This window comes from Polyodon spathula, chromosome 21, assembly GCF_017654505.1.
Source record: "Polyodon spathula isolate WHYD16114869_AA chromosome 21, ASM1765450v1, whole genome shotgun sequence".
Classification (NCBI taxonomy): Eukaryota; Metazoa; Chordata; class Actinopteri; order Acipenseriformes; family Polyodontidae; genus Polyodon; species Polyodon spathula.
In genome coordinates, this window is record NC_054554.1 from 22,333,359 (window position 1) to 22,350,117 (window position 16,759).

Here is a 16,759-nt window from a genome sequence, read left to right on the forward strand (position 1 = left end):
AAAAAAAAAATCAACAAACATTTATATAATGGGTAATTACTGGCTAAATATTGACAGAAATCCATTCAGCAGTTTGGGAAACATTGTAAAGCTGCCACATTGGATATAAGGTTGAGTTCAAGGTCACCCAACACATTCTCAAAGGGTGGTACAAGTAAGTTTCAAATTGGTGAAATGAAGTCCCAGAGATACAGAAAATTGTGTTGATGTGACAGTGAGAAACATAGACATGAGCAATCAACATAAACATGCCTCAAGCATAAGGATTGACCCCTTGTTCCTAAAAAAATTCAAAACTATTATAAAATGTTTTATACAAACATTCTCATGGCAAACCCTATAAAATCGTTTTGTCTCATCACTTCTATGATTTCAGAACTAACGGTTTAACAATATTTCACCGTGTGTTGTAACACAAAATAAACTGAAACCCTTAATTCACATTTTACATTATGGGTTGCAAATTTAAAATGAGAATTTAGATCTTTGCTTACATTCCAGAAATGTTGACATAAATGTGTGACTATTTAGCCAAGGCTTAGCAAAGACATGTTCTTTTGAAAGCTTCTCAAACCTGCACTCACAAATACTGATATTATGTCATGAAACAAGAAAGGCGCTGTACCTGAACACTGCAAAGAACATTCTGCTCCATTAATGGAAAACTAAAACTGTTACTCCAAGAACTTTTGACCTATACGGTCATAGAACACCTACTGAAAGGGCAATTATTCATTCAAAATTATAAAAAGGGCTTTAATTTTACATACAGGACATCGGAATGAGTATGTCCAATTGCATAAAACAATTCATGCCGTCCCAACGTCACTCCCTTTCTTAAATTCCTCTGAAAGTTGCTAGGGGTTTGGTTTGTGGTCATGCATTGGCATCCCCATAACATTCTCCTTTTGTGATGTATACATTCTCTTCAAGCTTACCTGTGTGGCCCCTACTCCTTTACACACAAGCAGCAAATCTTCATTCTCATGGGAAAGGTTGGGTATGTTTCACGTTCTCTGTCAGCTTTCTCATATGCATTCAAGACTGTTCAGTTTGGTTGGAGGCTACATAATCATGTTTAAATTATGCTTAAATGACCTAATCTAACCGGCAACCTCCTACTTATTTTGGTCTAATTATCCAACTGCCTTTTTATTTAGTCTAATGTATCCTACTGTTTTTACTTATCCAATGTCTCTTGATAAAAAACACTGCTAGAAAGTTATTACGTCTCAAACAAAAGCTTCAATAAGGTTGTCCTCTGTATACTGCACCACTTACTGAAGGACCTAGATGATAAGCTCTGAGGCCCAGTTTGAGTGACTAAAGAGAAACGCTAACAGTGGAAATTAGGTGCAGAAGAACTATTTAAAAAAAACAAAAAAATTAATAATATTAATAACATCCACTCTTATTGCATTTTTTTAACCTTATTTCCTAAGACATAGGATTGTTTTTTTTTTGTTTTTTTTTGCCTCCTGGCTAAATGTAATACAATTATAGTAATGCACAAATAAAAAAATAAAAAAAATAAAATAGGTCATGACAGGGTTGAAGTCACCGAAGGGTGATATCCACACACCTTGTCATGCTATATAGTTTAAATAGTCCTTCCATTTTGAGTGTAGCCACAGTTTTAGAAGCTTTAATTCCTGGCTGCTTGTGGTCAAATTTTGGAAGGTGTACAGATACACGTACAGTAGATGTAAAAAGAAAATCACATGGGCTATGCAAGTTGATGCCTTGTTTAAAAGGAATAATGTGAACGTAACTGGATGCAATTATTATTATTTTTTATTATTATTATTATTATTATTGTTAATAATAATAATACTATCATGAAAGTACACTGTAGGGAGATGGTTCTAAACATATTAAACTGTGTGCTTTAGTAAAGGATGGAGATCTAATGCACACTAGCACAGCACTTAGAATTCACGTCTGTGATACATATCTGGATCATAGTATTTTGTAACAACCACTCTATTAGCAAATTTTCGGCCAGTGAGCGCTTGCATGGCTTTCTGGCATTCTGAAGGTGAAACAAACTCCACAAAGATCTACAAAACACAAAAACATAAAATCAGAATTGATATAAAATACATAGCAGACCCTGACATTGATGTGACACAGTCATTTAATATTTCTGTGTGTCGGTTTGCATCAGAGGGAAATGATGGTGTCACATTAAAATGATCTATTCTGTTTTGTTAGTCTTATTTAACAATACACACACACACAAACATATATATATATATAAAACCAGCAGATTTTCACCCACTCAAGTTTAGAGTGGCCAGTAACCCCATTCTGACCTCTCCTGGGGAGGATATAGGCTTGTCACTTGCAGCACACTACACTGTATTCTGTATGTAACGCAGCAAATCAGTATGGAATGTTTCAGTTGCAAAAATGATTCAAAATGGACCCATACTTTACACGATGTCCTCTAACTATCTAAAAAATTACATTATTGAGATACAAACTTTATTGTTGAAACTGCATCAACAGAATACTTGAAACAAGTCTAAAACTCACAGAAAATGACTTAGAAAGAATTACAGACTTACAGCACTACACAATGGCATTTCATTTTTTTTTTTTTTAAATAGTTTTTCAAAATACTGCTCATATTACAATAAAAAGACAACATAATAAGCAACTAACTGGTTCAAAGAGAGGCTATCCTTACCTTGCCACAGCCTGGCACTTCAAGACCATCGACTGGCCGTGGGATTTCGATAGACCGGACTCGTCCATATTTGCAGCACTCTTCACGAATATCTTCTAAAATCTCTTCATACTCATCATCCTCCACCAGCTCCTCAGGCATTACCATATTTAACAGGCAGAGCACTTCTGTTGGCATTCCTGTGTTTTGGAAAGTCTGTAGGCCTGGTACTTGCAAAGTTACTAGGGTCTGAACGATTGTACTCTGAAGCAAAGAACACAAAGTTACTGGATCATTAGTTTGTATAAAGTTATGGTTTTATAAATTAATGTTAACAAAAATTGAAGTGAAATTAATTCTATAAATATTTATGTACCGGATTAGCATTCTTAGCCCCCACACTTGCTCGCTGTACTATTAGCTTTTTGTCTCCGAGCTGCATGCCATTCAGTCCTGCAGCTGCCTGAAAATACAACACATCACTTATCTTGTTAAAACAGGACAGTAGCACAAACATGAAATACTGATAAAGATTAAATTGAATAAAGTGATAACCAAGGCTTAAAAATCAATTTCTGCAACATTATAAGTGTTCTTCCTTTTTTGGAAATCTTTTGGCTCTTTGCTTGTTTTTGACAGTGCAATACATTCGAAGTTGTTGCGGATTCCTAATTGCTTCCTGTGTAGGTCGATATCAATCTAATGATCTATGAACAATCAGACTATTTGACCCGCAGCACAGGAAGTGAATTGGTACCAGGCAACAGTGGAATCATTTTGATCTATAGCTTTGTGCAAGCAAATAAGGAAAATACCAAAAGATTAACACCACAAAGCTCGAGACCAGTAATGAGATAGATGAACCTATTAAGCAATCTTATACCTCGTTTCCATAGTCAAGACAACTCGAGTGCACTCAAGTGCTCCAGGGTTAGCCTGACTTTACTAAAACTCAAGTTTCTCGAGTTATTATGTGAGCTGGACAAGTCTCACTCATGTTACCGTGACAGGTGGCCAGATAGCAACCAGATTACAGTATCATTGTTACTGACATTGTAACATTGTTATCACCAAACACGGCAATGGATACTTTTCCAGAAAATTCACTGCAGACTGTCTTGTGATATTGAATGGTGTCCTAAAATTGCATCTAATCTATCATAATAGCAGAATGTTTTGAGATCGTTTCCGCTTTTGTTATTGTGGTCCTTGATTTCTTCCCTACATTGGAACGCATTCCTATTCACACCATAGAAAGTAGAACTTGACTTATATTTTGAAACACTTTGATTTCGAAAAGATCCTTAAAGCTGACTTTGAATGACCCGATCTCCCCAAACAGTAATCAGTGATAACGCTGCATCATGATTCCATGTTGCATAATGCGCTGTCATGTTAAATCATTTTTTTTTTTTTTTTTTTTTTTTTTTTTTTTTACGGAGTTAAATTACAGGTATGCTATGGTTTTGTTTTTTCTAACCGTAATTTGCAACTGACACTGGCTTTCATAGAGATTGTTGCTAAGACCCGGGATTCCACGATTAGTGATGTATTTTCTGCTCGGCCCAAATTAATTCGAGCCAGCCTGCACAGTGAAATGGTACCAAAGAACTGGGTACACACCCAAAATTGGAGGCCAACTCGAGTTTTACAAAAACATGGAAACGCAGAATTGGGGGGGGCAATTAGGGTGTGTACTTGAATTAGTTTGACTATGGAGGCGAGGTATTAGTGACTTTAGGGACTGACCGTAAGAATGGTGCATTGTGTTAAGGTATGACAGCTAACACTGTTGCATCTGTGAAGGCAATTCACCTTTTGGAGAACTGTTATTTACTGTTAAAACATCTTTCATTCATTTGAAAAAATGGACTGAAATGAAAAACTTCACATTAGAGGGTATTAAGCATATGTGTACTGGTTTACTGAGGTTTGTTTCACTGACAAATCCACAGTGTTTGGCTGAATCACACAATCAACAAGTTGATCAAAGGACAACAAAGAAATGTACATGTCCCTTTCTTAAAAATGAAAGTGTGAAACTCCTGTACCTTTAAATCAATGGAATATGTCTTTAATTACTTGTGAAAATGTACAGAAGCAAATAATTTAAATGTTGCTATTCATACCTGGTCAGTAACACTGACATCAACATATTCACAAAAGGCATAACCTTTAGACAATGATGTTGCACTGTCCTTCACCAAGTTGAACGCTTTAAGAGGACCAAATGACGTCAAAAGCTCCTTTACCTGTACAGCAAAAACAGGAACACAAAAGATGTATTACAAATTACAAGGCAAATAAGTGGTTTTTATTGAGAACTAAAAAACCTAAAAAAAATCACTTATTTCCAACTAAACTGCATTTACATGTGTGCATTTACAGGGTAATTTAAGAAACCACAAGTGTAACTACAAAATACGCTGGCAGTGCCAATTATTTTTATGTATAATTACTGTTCACAGTGTAGTTACCCAATAACACATTGTACAAATCCAGTTAAAAAAAAACAAAAAAAAAAACATACTGCATAATTGTGTATGTTGAAACACAGTAGGGTTTATTTTTAATAACAGAAACAGTGAAAGACCTAAATACTTGTTGTCCTTAAACTCCTAAACCTGATATATTGTACATTTTATAACATTTTTTATTGTATTTCCCAATGTTTAACAAGGGGGCAACAAATCAGAGAAAACACTCCAGTCTAAGCAGGACTATAATAGAGTGGCATTGTTTAATATATATATACATACACACACACACACACACACACACACACACACACACACACACACACACACACACATACATACATTTCCTGCTAATGTAATCATGTGGATAAAATGACATTCCCCTAAAGATGCTTATGTTTTTGGTGGAGCTTATGTGCTGTATGTCAAAAGATTGAGTACATATAAATAGACATTTATCACTTTTAAAGAAAGTATGCTGACATTAAACAGCATTATTCACTGAAAAATATAAAATATGAACAAACATAAAATTCACCAGTGTGCTCCCTGAGTTTGAAATCTTTGTACAACAATGGAATGTAGCTTTTAAGTGTATTACACAATACGCGGCTTGAACTGCAATTTAGTTTCATCAGGTATGCTGAACATACTGGAGACTACAAATTTGGCATGTTAATTTTGGTTTAGAACCAAATAATTAGTTTAAAATATTAGTCACTGTTCTTATCTGCTTGACTTCAAAATATTTTAAAAACTGTCATAACCTCTATTTGAATCCTTCCTAAACATGGATAACTCATGTTGGTATTTCGTTTTAATTGCGGCTCAGCTCTACTCAAAATTATTTTAAACAAAATAACAAAACTGATAATAGTCAAATCCACATAATCACTTCTGTTATCTTCCCAGAATATAATGGCAGTCAATATGTATGCTATGCATAATTGTCTTAATAACACATCATAGGTCATACATTAGCTTGAATGTTTGACTAGAGAAACAGGATTTGTCTTATGAATATCAGAATATACTGAGAAATGTTTTTGGTTTTATTCCCCAGCTGACCCATGATGTGGAAGTATCAAAACAATCAGTATTACGAACATATTGCAGCGATGTGTATGACACAGGAAACAGCAAAAGGCAAAGCCATGTGCTTTATGTAAACACTACAGGGTGTTCTGTAACCTTTTAAATTAAACTCAAATAAGTTGCCGTTTTAATGTCATACAGCACTGAAATTTTCTGATATATACAGCAGTACATTACAGTGTACAGCACCCAAGAATGTCTTGTTTATGTCTTTTTTTCTGACAACAATGTCATTTGCTGGGATATTGGTTTATCAGTGTGGTAAGCCACAAGGATGGCAAAGCCATAATTAAATTTGAAGCAAATAAATAAAAAATAAAAAATACTGTATACACCACAGTTATCATATTTTTCAATAGTTCTTTCTTTTGACAGCTACAGTATTAGGTTAAATCAATGTTTTAATTTTGTCCAACCTTAATACAGTCAGCACTCGCATATCCGACCCTATACAATTTTGACTTCAGGAAACACAAAAAAGATACAATGTCAAAACTACAACTGCTTTTGTTGGTCAGCACTATTTTCAACATAAGGTATTTTATTTCAGAATTTTGTTTCTGAAAATATCACTTGCCAAAAGAGCCGACTGTGGACACGTGGACTGTAATACAGTACATACATTTAAATCCGGTACGTACTGTAGCAGTATGTAAAATTCCCCATTAACAACCCAACAGCAAAATGTAATCAAAATGTTACCCATGCACAGAACTGTGTAAAAGGTAGAAGGCAGTGCAATTTAGCAAGATAAAATTTTTTTTAAAAAAAATTATTTTCCAGAATTAAAACAGTATTCAAAGTCAGTATTCAAAATTGCAGAATATAGTGCTCGATAAGGCCCTAATGTCACAGTTCACTTGCAAATGAAAATGCACAAAAGCAACTAAAAATCACAGAAACATCACAGTATCTAAAAATGTTTAATGATTAATTGTTTCATATTACAGTAGCTGGTCTCATTCGTTTGCTATTGCTGCTTTTTCATCAGGTTAAACTGGAGGAAGCACTGTGTAACGGAACAAAGACAGACTGATTTGCGTGTGCAAGAACAAAAAAAAACGCGGGCTGTGATGGATAATCAAAGAAATTGAAACACTGAAAAGATGGGCTTTGTATCAGAAAACTGGTGACTGAGTCGGAAATTGCGAGAGATGGGTAAGTAAATTAGTTTATTACACACACACACACACACACACATATATATATATATATATATATATATATATATATATATATATAGGAACTGATTTTATTGTGACCGATGTGTATCTGAGTGTCGTACATTTGAGTGCTGACTGTATATGTTATTTAACACATGGGTTTCACTTCTTACCTTTTTTCCTTAAAACCCAAGAATACAACATTACCAGCTGGTTGTTTTTTTTGTTTGTTTGTTTTTTTGGGGGTGTGGGGGGTTACCAATACTGGCATTCCTTTAGTTTACCCTCAAGGCCAGGAAATACTCCTATGGAGTATGACGAGCAGAGGAGTGCCGCTGGCTGTGAGGGTACCCGTGTAAGGGACAGAAGCTCTTACTTGCCTTGTCTTACATGTTGGCATGGCAGCAGTAGATCAGTACTACTGAACAAATTATGTGCGAAGACTTAACGATCTTACAGGCCCCTAGCTGGGGACAAAGTGAGGGAACAAAAATGAAAGAGCTGTGATTATCAACCAGTATTGACTGCAAACACATACCAGGGTAAAAAAAAAACACTGGATAACCATCCTGCTCTAGATTCACTGTATTTTAGTTTTATCATTCATGGTTGTACTTTTTTTTTTTTTTAACACCCAACACAATACTCTTTGTAAAAATTCATATTTCACAGCATTACACTATGCCTACTTTGTTCTGTGGAGCTTAATTCTATGTGGCTTAAAATTCAATCCAAAGACTGCCTTTAAATCACAGAGAATTACAAATTATGCTTTTCAAATAAAATGTCCTTACCTTATTCTTATTTAACCAGCCTTATAATGCATTTACATAACAAAGTACTTTAACACCGGGTCTCCTTACAGTAGAATTGTTGCCGCTGACGATGTAAACCTCAATACAGCATAGGTTAATGATTTTCTATTTCTTGTGGCTTCATTAAAAAGTAACTTACACTATAGGTGCAGTGTCCCAGATGATCCATGACATTAACAGTTGGTAATAGTCACATGTTTATAATATGCTTAAAAGAGGTTTCATGTTATTGGTGTAAGAAAATGCACTACAGTGTGGTGAAAGCAGCAATGTGGATGCCTGTATTTTACCTGTTTACCTTTAAATGAAATACATCTCAAAAAAAACCAAAAAAAACACATTATTAATGCATGGAGGTTAATAGTGATCAACATTCTACACAATGAACAGTGCTGAAAGTAAACATGGTGTAATGCTTATGTACAACTTTAAGGTATGAAATAACTTTTAAATATAATAATTAAAGAAGGCACTTTGACATATGTATACAAGACCATACGGATATATATTTGTATTGTTTTCATTAAATTACACTATTTTGAAGCTGTCTTTTAGGGTCTTAATGCATAGGATGCAAGCCTACTATATTAAACAAGAGGTCAAAAGGTTTGAGCTAGTTTCACAGATCTTAATTAGTAAATCTTCAATTTAACAAGGTACAACAGTTCAATATTTGTGCTAATCAGGTCAGTGAAAGCTGACAAATCTCAGTTTAGTTAAGTGAAGAAACTGCAGGCAGTATACTAACTATAGCATTAATGAAAGAACACATCACTTGTCGACTAGTAAAGTATAATAACGTGGAATGCACTATATTTCCCCACCCCTATTTCCTGTTAGCCACAGGATACTTTCCTCCAATTTACTTTTATATAAAGCCCTCCCACAGAAAAAACAAAAACAAAACTTCCCTTTTCTATCATCAAAGCTGGGAACCAAATCTAACTGCTTTGGAGAGGGTACACTTTAAAGCAGACTTGTATATGCTCAGAGCCAAATCATGTTAAAAAAAAAAAAAAAAAACCTGTGAAGAACTTAAGAGGACAGGGCACTTTAACAGACTGAAGACATATTGGAACCAAGGTTTAGAAACAGTAGTGCCCATCCACTTGAATCGTGCAACTGTCTAACAGTGCAGTTCTGTTGAATGCCCCCTCAGTCTGAAGACTTTTTGAATATATTGCAAAATGATAATGACAAGTCTAGACTGATTGTGGTTTCTAATGAACAAATTGTCAATGGGCATGCAATATCACATTGAGACTTGCAACATTTACATTTAAAAAGAAAGAAATAAACTCAACAAGAGAAGGCTGACCGTTTATGAATGATTCAATTGTCTTACACTGACCTAGCTCAGCTGAGAAAAAAGGAACAAAGAGCAAAAAGGTAACGTCAGCTTTCCCTTATTGCATTACCCTCATAGGTACCTGATCGTCATTGAGGTAATTGGGTAAACCACCGATGAAAAGCTTGTTTGGAGAATCTGGAACAACTGTGGAGACAACACCTACAAATGCACATATAGATGATAAATGTATTTATTGCAACCTAAACTGATTTCATATATCACCTTATTATTTTTATTAAACACTTTTGAAGCAGCTTCTTGTGAAGTTCTTCCAGCAGTGCCAATTAAAAATGATATTACACTACACTATCAACATACTATGATAAGAGAGAACTTGACACACAAACACTCCACTTATACACAAGTAGATTTTTTTAGCATCACAAATTGAAATAGGGCGTGTGTTTTGTTTTTTGGTTTTTTTAAACATTTTTCAAAGCTTGTCTAAGTTCAATGTTCATCTAACTTTAGAAATCCTAATACTAGTCTCCCTGCACTAGGGATAAAAAAAGGTAGTGAAATTCATTTTTCAGACTGAAATAGTGGTGAAATGGATTTGTTTACAAAAACAACTAAATTACCAGAATAAATTACTAAAATGTTACTATGTAAAATAATCATGTAGCCTAATTATTACTGAATGGATCAAAACAGCGGTGAGTCATTCAAATATGGACTATGTGTTACACACAAATCCAAATGAATCATGAATGAATAAAGAAAAAAAGAAAGTACCTGGGACATGAAGAGGGGGTTGTTCTGCAATCCCTGGTAAAGGCTGGTAGTCATGAGGTCTCCGGATCTTTAAAGACTGAAGCTGGAATATTATCCCATCAAACGCCATGGCCTGTGTAGTCTCATCAACTGAACGGAACTGAAAAGCACAATTTGTGAATGAATGACATAATATTCAAGCAACTCCACTGTACAGATGTTTTAGAATGTAGTATCTCTGTGCTCTAGATACACCCTTTAGTTATTGTTTTATTAAAACACCCTTTAGTTATTGTTTTATTGTTTTATTTTCACCACATCTATCTCTTCAAAAATAGGCACAAGATGTAAAAAATTAAGATGTCCCACAAGTGCAGGGGCAGGTGTGATATCTGTTCTTCATTTTACCATAAAATGTATTTCTGCAATGGTGTCTGCCATTCAACGTGTCTTTGCAGTCATCTTGCTCATTATATCATTTGAAGAGTAAAGAGGTGGCAAATTATTATTTTTTTTGAAAGACACTTACTTCAAGGAAGGCAAAGTTTTTATCCTGGTTAATCTGGACTGCAAGAACCGGGTTGCCAGGGGCCTGCGATAGCCCAGCGAGACGCATTTGAGCATTAAAGAAATCAGCCATTAACTCCTAGGTAGAAATACAAGAATAAGAACACATTAAAACTGTATTTGCAAGATAAGTACAATTCCTGTAAAATATATAATGTGTAATGTACCAGCACTGCATATTACATTAGGGATTAAAAAAATAAAGTGTAGCATAGTGGGGTGCTGCGATATACCCAAATCACATGCAGATCTCGTAATGACTACAGCGGATTGAATTTTTAGAGAAAGTAGCTATATTTATGCATGAGAGTCTCTTTGTTGTATTTTTGTAAAAGCCATCAAGTTTTTATTTTTTTTTGTTTTGTTTTTTTAATTATTTAAATGTCAGTGACATTCAGCCACAATTTACTACTGTGCAACAACATACTGTAGTACTGTGTCCAGTTACCTGCGGAAAGAATTACCTTATGTTGGTCACACTGCTATACAGTTTTAGTATGCATATGAGTCTGTCTACTCCCAGGCATATAATAAGTGTAAGTCGAGTAAAAGTCAGTGTCAGTTTAGGGCAGCTGGATCCAGACAAAGGAACCAGGTTGTTGAAGATTGGAATTGAAAGGCATACAAGATATATAAGTTCAACATAAGTTAAATATATATGAACCCTGAAACATAACAATATTCAGTCCCTCCTTAGAAGTACCTTAGCCACAGAAATGAATCGATTTACACATACCTCTGTAACACCAAAAGGAATATTTCCCACATAGAGTCGTCTGGCCTGTCGAGTCATCTGACTGCCAACTGTCGGCACCTGTGTGGGGGTGACAGCTACTCCGCTAACTGTGGAGTTTACCAGCAGAGCTGCACTGGGGATCTGCCCTGCAGCTGTAAGAAAACAAGGGACACTCCCAACAATCACTATGAAACAATTTAAAATACAAATAAACAAGTACAATATATCCCCAGCCACAGCAGTATCATTAAAAGTGTGACATAGGTACGGAAGGTAAACAGACAATTTTTTTTATATATATCGAGATTCTGATATGTTCATTATGCTAAAGAAAGAGGTTCTCCTTTATAAGCCACAGGCACTTCACTGTTCATGCGGAAAATACAGAAATAATGTATCCATACCTTGCATAGCCTTGTACTGCACTGGTGTGATGTGTTCAAAACCTGGAGGTGGAACATCCCAGTATTTACACAATCTTTTCTTTCGGGACCTTCGTGGAGGAGAGTAACTATTGCAATTCAAACAGAAAATGTGAATTACTACATGAAAACTAAAATACAATGCAACATTTTTACATATGGCTCTCAATACCGGTTTAAAACTTGTATTTTGATTGTATTCAGTATTGTCAACAAAGGATCAGTAAATAAATTACCATACAAAAAGGTTGGATCTTTAGCACCTGGGTTATTGTCCTCCAATATTTACAGATTGCAGATTAAAGAGACCAGAACCCACCCCCATATGTGAGATATTTGAGCACCAATTCCATTGCCTGATTTGACATCAAATTACACGTTAACAATAACAAGCTGCATTGGAGGTCTACTATATAGTTCGGGATGAGACTGTGTGCTCTTGTGGTTAAAGAAAAGGGCTTGTAACCAACATGTCCCCGGTTCAAATCCCGGCTCACTCACTGACTCAATCACAACCTCCCTGTGCCCCGTCTTTCGCGCGAGACGTTGTTGTAAGTGACTCTGTAAAGGCGCCTGCTAAATAAACAATTAACAATACAGATCAGACCTGTTTCAGACCAGAATAGTGTCTGATCAAGCTTGTTTCAAACAGCAGTGCTTTGAGGTTCTTACCTACAAAAAACAGCAAATTAATTGTATCGCCACACGGACTGTGCTTGCACGTATACGCATACCTGTGTTTCTTCTGCTCCTTTGACCTGCTCCGTATGTCTCTGCTCTTACTCTTCCGATCCCGACTATGTCGTTTTTTGTCTCGGCTACGACTGTCCCTGTCCTTGCTCCAACTGCGATGCTTCTCGCTGCGGCTTTGCGATTTGCTCCGACTTCTTTTTTTGTGATGTTCATTTTCTCTTTCTAGTTTAAAAAAAAAAAAAAACACATTCAGGGCACCAGTTTATAGTAACCACCACTTCTAGATAAGTCAATAAAGCAAGTCTGACTAATTAAAAAATAAATTAAACATAGACTAACTGGTTAAATAACAACAGAACATAATAGGTCAGCTAAGTAACTACCATAAATATAAGTTACATATAACATGGGTCATTAAAATGAAAGAAATACAACTGCATGCCTTTTTTCCCCCTTCATACAAAATTATTGTCATATTCAGGCAAGCTGTTTCCAAAATATAGCCTTCAGGGTTCAATACAGTACTGACAAAGAGTGGACTGTCTACTGTATGCATCATCAAACTGATCATAGTCCAGAACCACATAAAAGAGGGTAACCTACATTCCGACATCCTCAAGAGCGAAGGACTGCTATTATATTATACATCCTCTTCTTGGGACATTATAAAAATAGCAGAAATTCCATTTCCCCTGTCACAAATATACAGCTCAGTGGTCACAACATTGCTCAAATGATTCCTGACTTTTTTGCAGCATTACTTGGGCAGGTTGGAATTGCAGGCATTTGGAATAAGCACTCGATGCTGTTCAGTGGTTTGTATTAGAATAGCAGTTAAGATGCAGGTACAAGTCTTGCAGCAGGGCAAAGGTGTCTCGGACTCCGTTTCCTACCCATTACTAGCTTTAGTACTGTTTTAAATGCTGCATACTGTTCAGCAAGTGACGTTTTCATTCCTAATAGTTATTTTTCTTTATTTTAAACACTAAACATGCAGGGTTTTTTTGTTGTCTTAATTGCTCTTATTTGAAATCACTGTTACACATGTATTGCCCTTACTACTTGCTCTTTATGGAATTTATAACCAAATATTTTTAGGTTTAACTGTTCTTAGCCAAAATCTCTCTCCAACGTAATTATTTAATGTCTATTATTTTCTCTCATTTGAATTTGCTCTTATTTACTACTGATTTTACTGTATTTTAAAACTGCTCTTACAGTGCCGTGAAAAAGTATTTGCCACCTGTATGATTTTCTGCATTATTGCACATTTTTCACATTAAATTTGGTCAGTTCTTTTTGTGGGTTGTAGTAGAATATAGAAGAAGCCTGAGAGAAAAAATGACACCAAGGTTTGGTGCTTCTTTTATTTGTTTGGTGTGCAAGGTAATCAAACATGCAATCTTCAGGTATGAAAAAGTTATTGCCAAAAAGCACCTGGATGATCCTCAAGAGTTCTGGAACAATGTTCTATGGACAGACGAGTCAAAAGTGGAACTTTTTGGCCAACATGGGCCCCGTTATGTCTGGCGAAAACCAAACACTGCATTCCACAGTAAGAACATCATACCAATGGTCAAGCATGGTGGTGGTAGTGTCATGATTTGGGGATGCTTTGCTGCATCAGTACCTGGATGACTTGCCATCATTGAAAGAACCACGAATTCTGCTCTGTATCAGAGAATTCTACATGAGAATGTCAGGCCATCCATCTGTGAGCTGAAGTTGAAACGCAGCTGGGTCATGTAGTAAGACAATGATCCATAACACACAAGCAAGTCTACATCAGAATGGTTGAAAAACAAGAAATTTAAAGTTTTGGAATGGCCTAGTCAAAGTCCAGACCTAAACCCCATTGAAATGTTGCGGCAGGACCTTAAACGAACAATTTATGCTCAAAAACCCACAAATGTCAGAGTTGAAGCAGTTCTGCATGAAGGAGTGGGCCAAAATTCACCCACAGCGCTGTGAGAGACTGATCAATAACTACAGGAAGTGTTTGGTTGCAGTTTTTGCTGCTAAAGTTGGCATAACCAGTTATTGAGTCTAAGGGGGCGATTACTTTTTCACACGGGGGCATTATGCAAAAATGCAGAAAATCAGACGGGGGGGGGGGGGGGGGGGGGGGGGGGGGGCAAATACTTTTTCATGGTACTGTATATGTACTGTGATAGTGATATTTTGTAACAACTGTAAATCACTCTGGTTAAGGGTGCCTGCTAAGAAATAATAAATAATAATAATAATAATAATAATAATAATAATAATAATAATAAAGGGTGCAAACATGCTGTGTGTGGTTTACCACCTTGTCCACAAAATGTTATTTGCGAGAAACTCAGCCGTGGAATACGTTATTTATACCGGTGTAGTGTTATTTTCAGGTATGCTGGGATATAAAGTGGTAGATGGAGGCAGTGTGGTCCAGTAGTTAAAGTCCAGGGACTGTAACCAGAAGGTCACCGGTTAAAATCCCACCTCTGCCACTGACTGACTCACTGTGTGACCCTGAGCAAGTCACATAACCTCCCCTTGTGCTCCAGCCTGTGGATGAGATGTTAAATCAATGTCCTATAGTAAGTGACTCTGCATGTAATGCACAGTTCACAGCCTGCCTCTGAAAAGTGCTTTGTGATGGTGATCCACTATCAAAGGCGCTACATAAAAATAAAGATATTATTATTATTATTATTCCTAAACAACTTCCGCTTAGAAAGCACGGAAGTGCCCAATCAAATCGGGTACACTATGCTGTTTACTGCCTTTTTCTCTTTTTTAATTGAACCTACCATACTTTTCCACCATTAAATGTGAATATTTATCATATGCAATACATTGGGTCTTGGACATTTTTTTATTTCTCCAACTTTGCACTGAATATATATGTATAATTAATGGCTTGCAAAAAACAAAAAAAAAAAAAAAACCAAAAAAGTATAATTAATGGTAAATGTACCTCTGTTTGACAATTGGAAAACACCGCACACCTCAGTTGATTGCACCTGATTGCAGCGTACCACTTTCTAACATTACACAGGTCAAGTTTTGGTACATGTACCACACTGGTGTAAAACACACACACGCACAAACACACACGTGTGTGCGTGTTTGTATGTATATATATATAATATATATATATATATATATATATATATATATATATATATATATATATAAATATATATACGTGGATTCAAAAATTAATAAAATCGTTTATGTCGAAATGTTCGAAATAATGGTTCATATTAACTATGAGACTTCAAAATAAAAACCACAATTACAATTTTGTAGACATACTGACTGTGTTTGTACAGTACTCAGTAGCCATGCTGGCAAAGCTAGGGAGCGGTAAGGAATTAAGGTAGCCTACGTTTCGTATCGTTTCGCAGGCCTTATGGTATTCTTTACACGGTTTTTATTAAATGTCTGCTTTCTTCGTTGTCTTTAAAATGCTGTTTGGACAAAACAAATAAGGCCTTACTTAATTTAATACCAGATATTGATACATTTTCATATTTTCAACTTACCCTGCCGATTTTCGCTTAGCTGCTTCTCAAACTCATCAAATTCTGACATTTTTTTTTTTTTTAATGTGGTGTTTTATATATTATATATATATATATATATATATATATATATATATATATATATGAAATAAAACTCAAATCTAACTCAAATTGCTGCTAATATTGTATCGTTTACAACAGTTTCTTCCGAGTCTGCCAAGCAAAAACGTGACGACCCAGCAACGAATGACAACTACATAGTCCAATCACAACCCATTTCAGAAAGAAACAAGCCGATTTCTGACCAGCCTCCTAATGTCACTTCCTTCTGGTCAATGTCATGACGCGTCTGCTGTGGTGTATTGCGCGAAATGAAAAAGAACACCTATTATAAAACGTGTAAATTAAAAATAAACATTACATTAAAAAAAGCATTTATGGAGTTAAAATGTTTTATTGAACGTGCTGTATACTGAATTTGTGAAGCTAGTATCTTTCTCTAAAAAAAAAGAATTGACCAAATTGCTATGATTATGATAACCATATTCA

General features: G+C 35.6%; 1 protein-coding gene across 1 annotated transcript; it reads right to left on the reverse strand.

The window, feature by feature from the left end:
- Positions 1-1,472: 1,472 nt before the first annotated feature.
- Positions 1,473-16,445, reverse strand: LOC121296492 (splicing factor U2AF 65 kDa subunit-like). The gene is made up of 11 exons (XM_041222115.1): positions 16,232-16,445; positions 12,746-12,926; positions 11,994-12,100; positions 11,590-11,741; positions 10,816-10,932; positions 10,308-10,446; positions 9,652-9,731; positions 4,801-4,923; positions 3,048-3,134; positions 2,693-2,935; positions 1,473-2,060 (listed from the first exon to the last, which is right to left on the reverse strand). Exons 1-11 carry the CDS (start codon positions 16,278-16,280, stop codon positions 1,929-1,931), a joined length of 1,410 nt encoding a protein of 469 aa, XP_041078049.1. The 5' UTR covers positions 16,281-16,445; the 3' UTR covers positions 1,473-1,928.
- Between the last annotated feature and the right edge of the window lie 314 nt (positions 16,446-16,759).

Bases quoted from the DNA above. Each gene is read 5' to 3' on its own strand.
- LOC121296492 (XM_041222115.1), bottom strand. From the start codon at position 16,280: ATGTCAGAATTTGATGAGTTTGAGAAGCAGCTAAGCGAAAATCGGCAG. The intron at 12,927-16,231 runs GTAAGTTGAAAA...TTTTTAAACTAG, and splicing joins GCTAAGCGAAAATCGGCAGG to AAAGAGAAAATGAACATCAC. The intron at 2,936-3,047 runs GTACATAAATAT...TCTTTGCTTCAG, and splicing joins GGGCTAAGAATGCTAATCCG to AGTACAATCGTTCAGACCCT.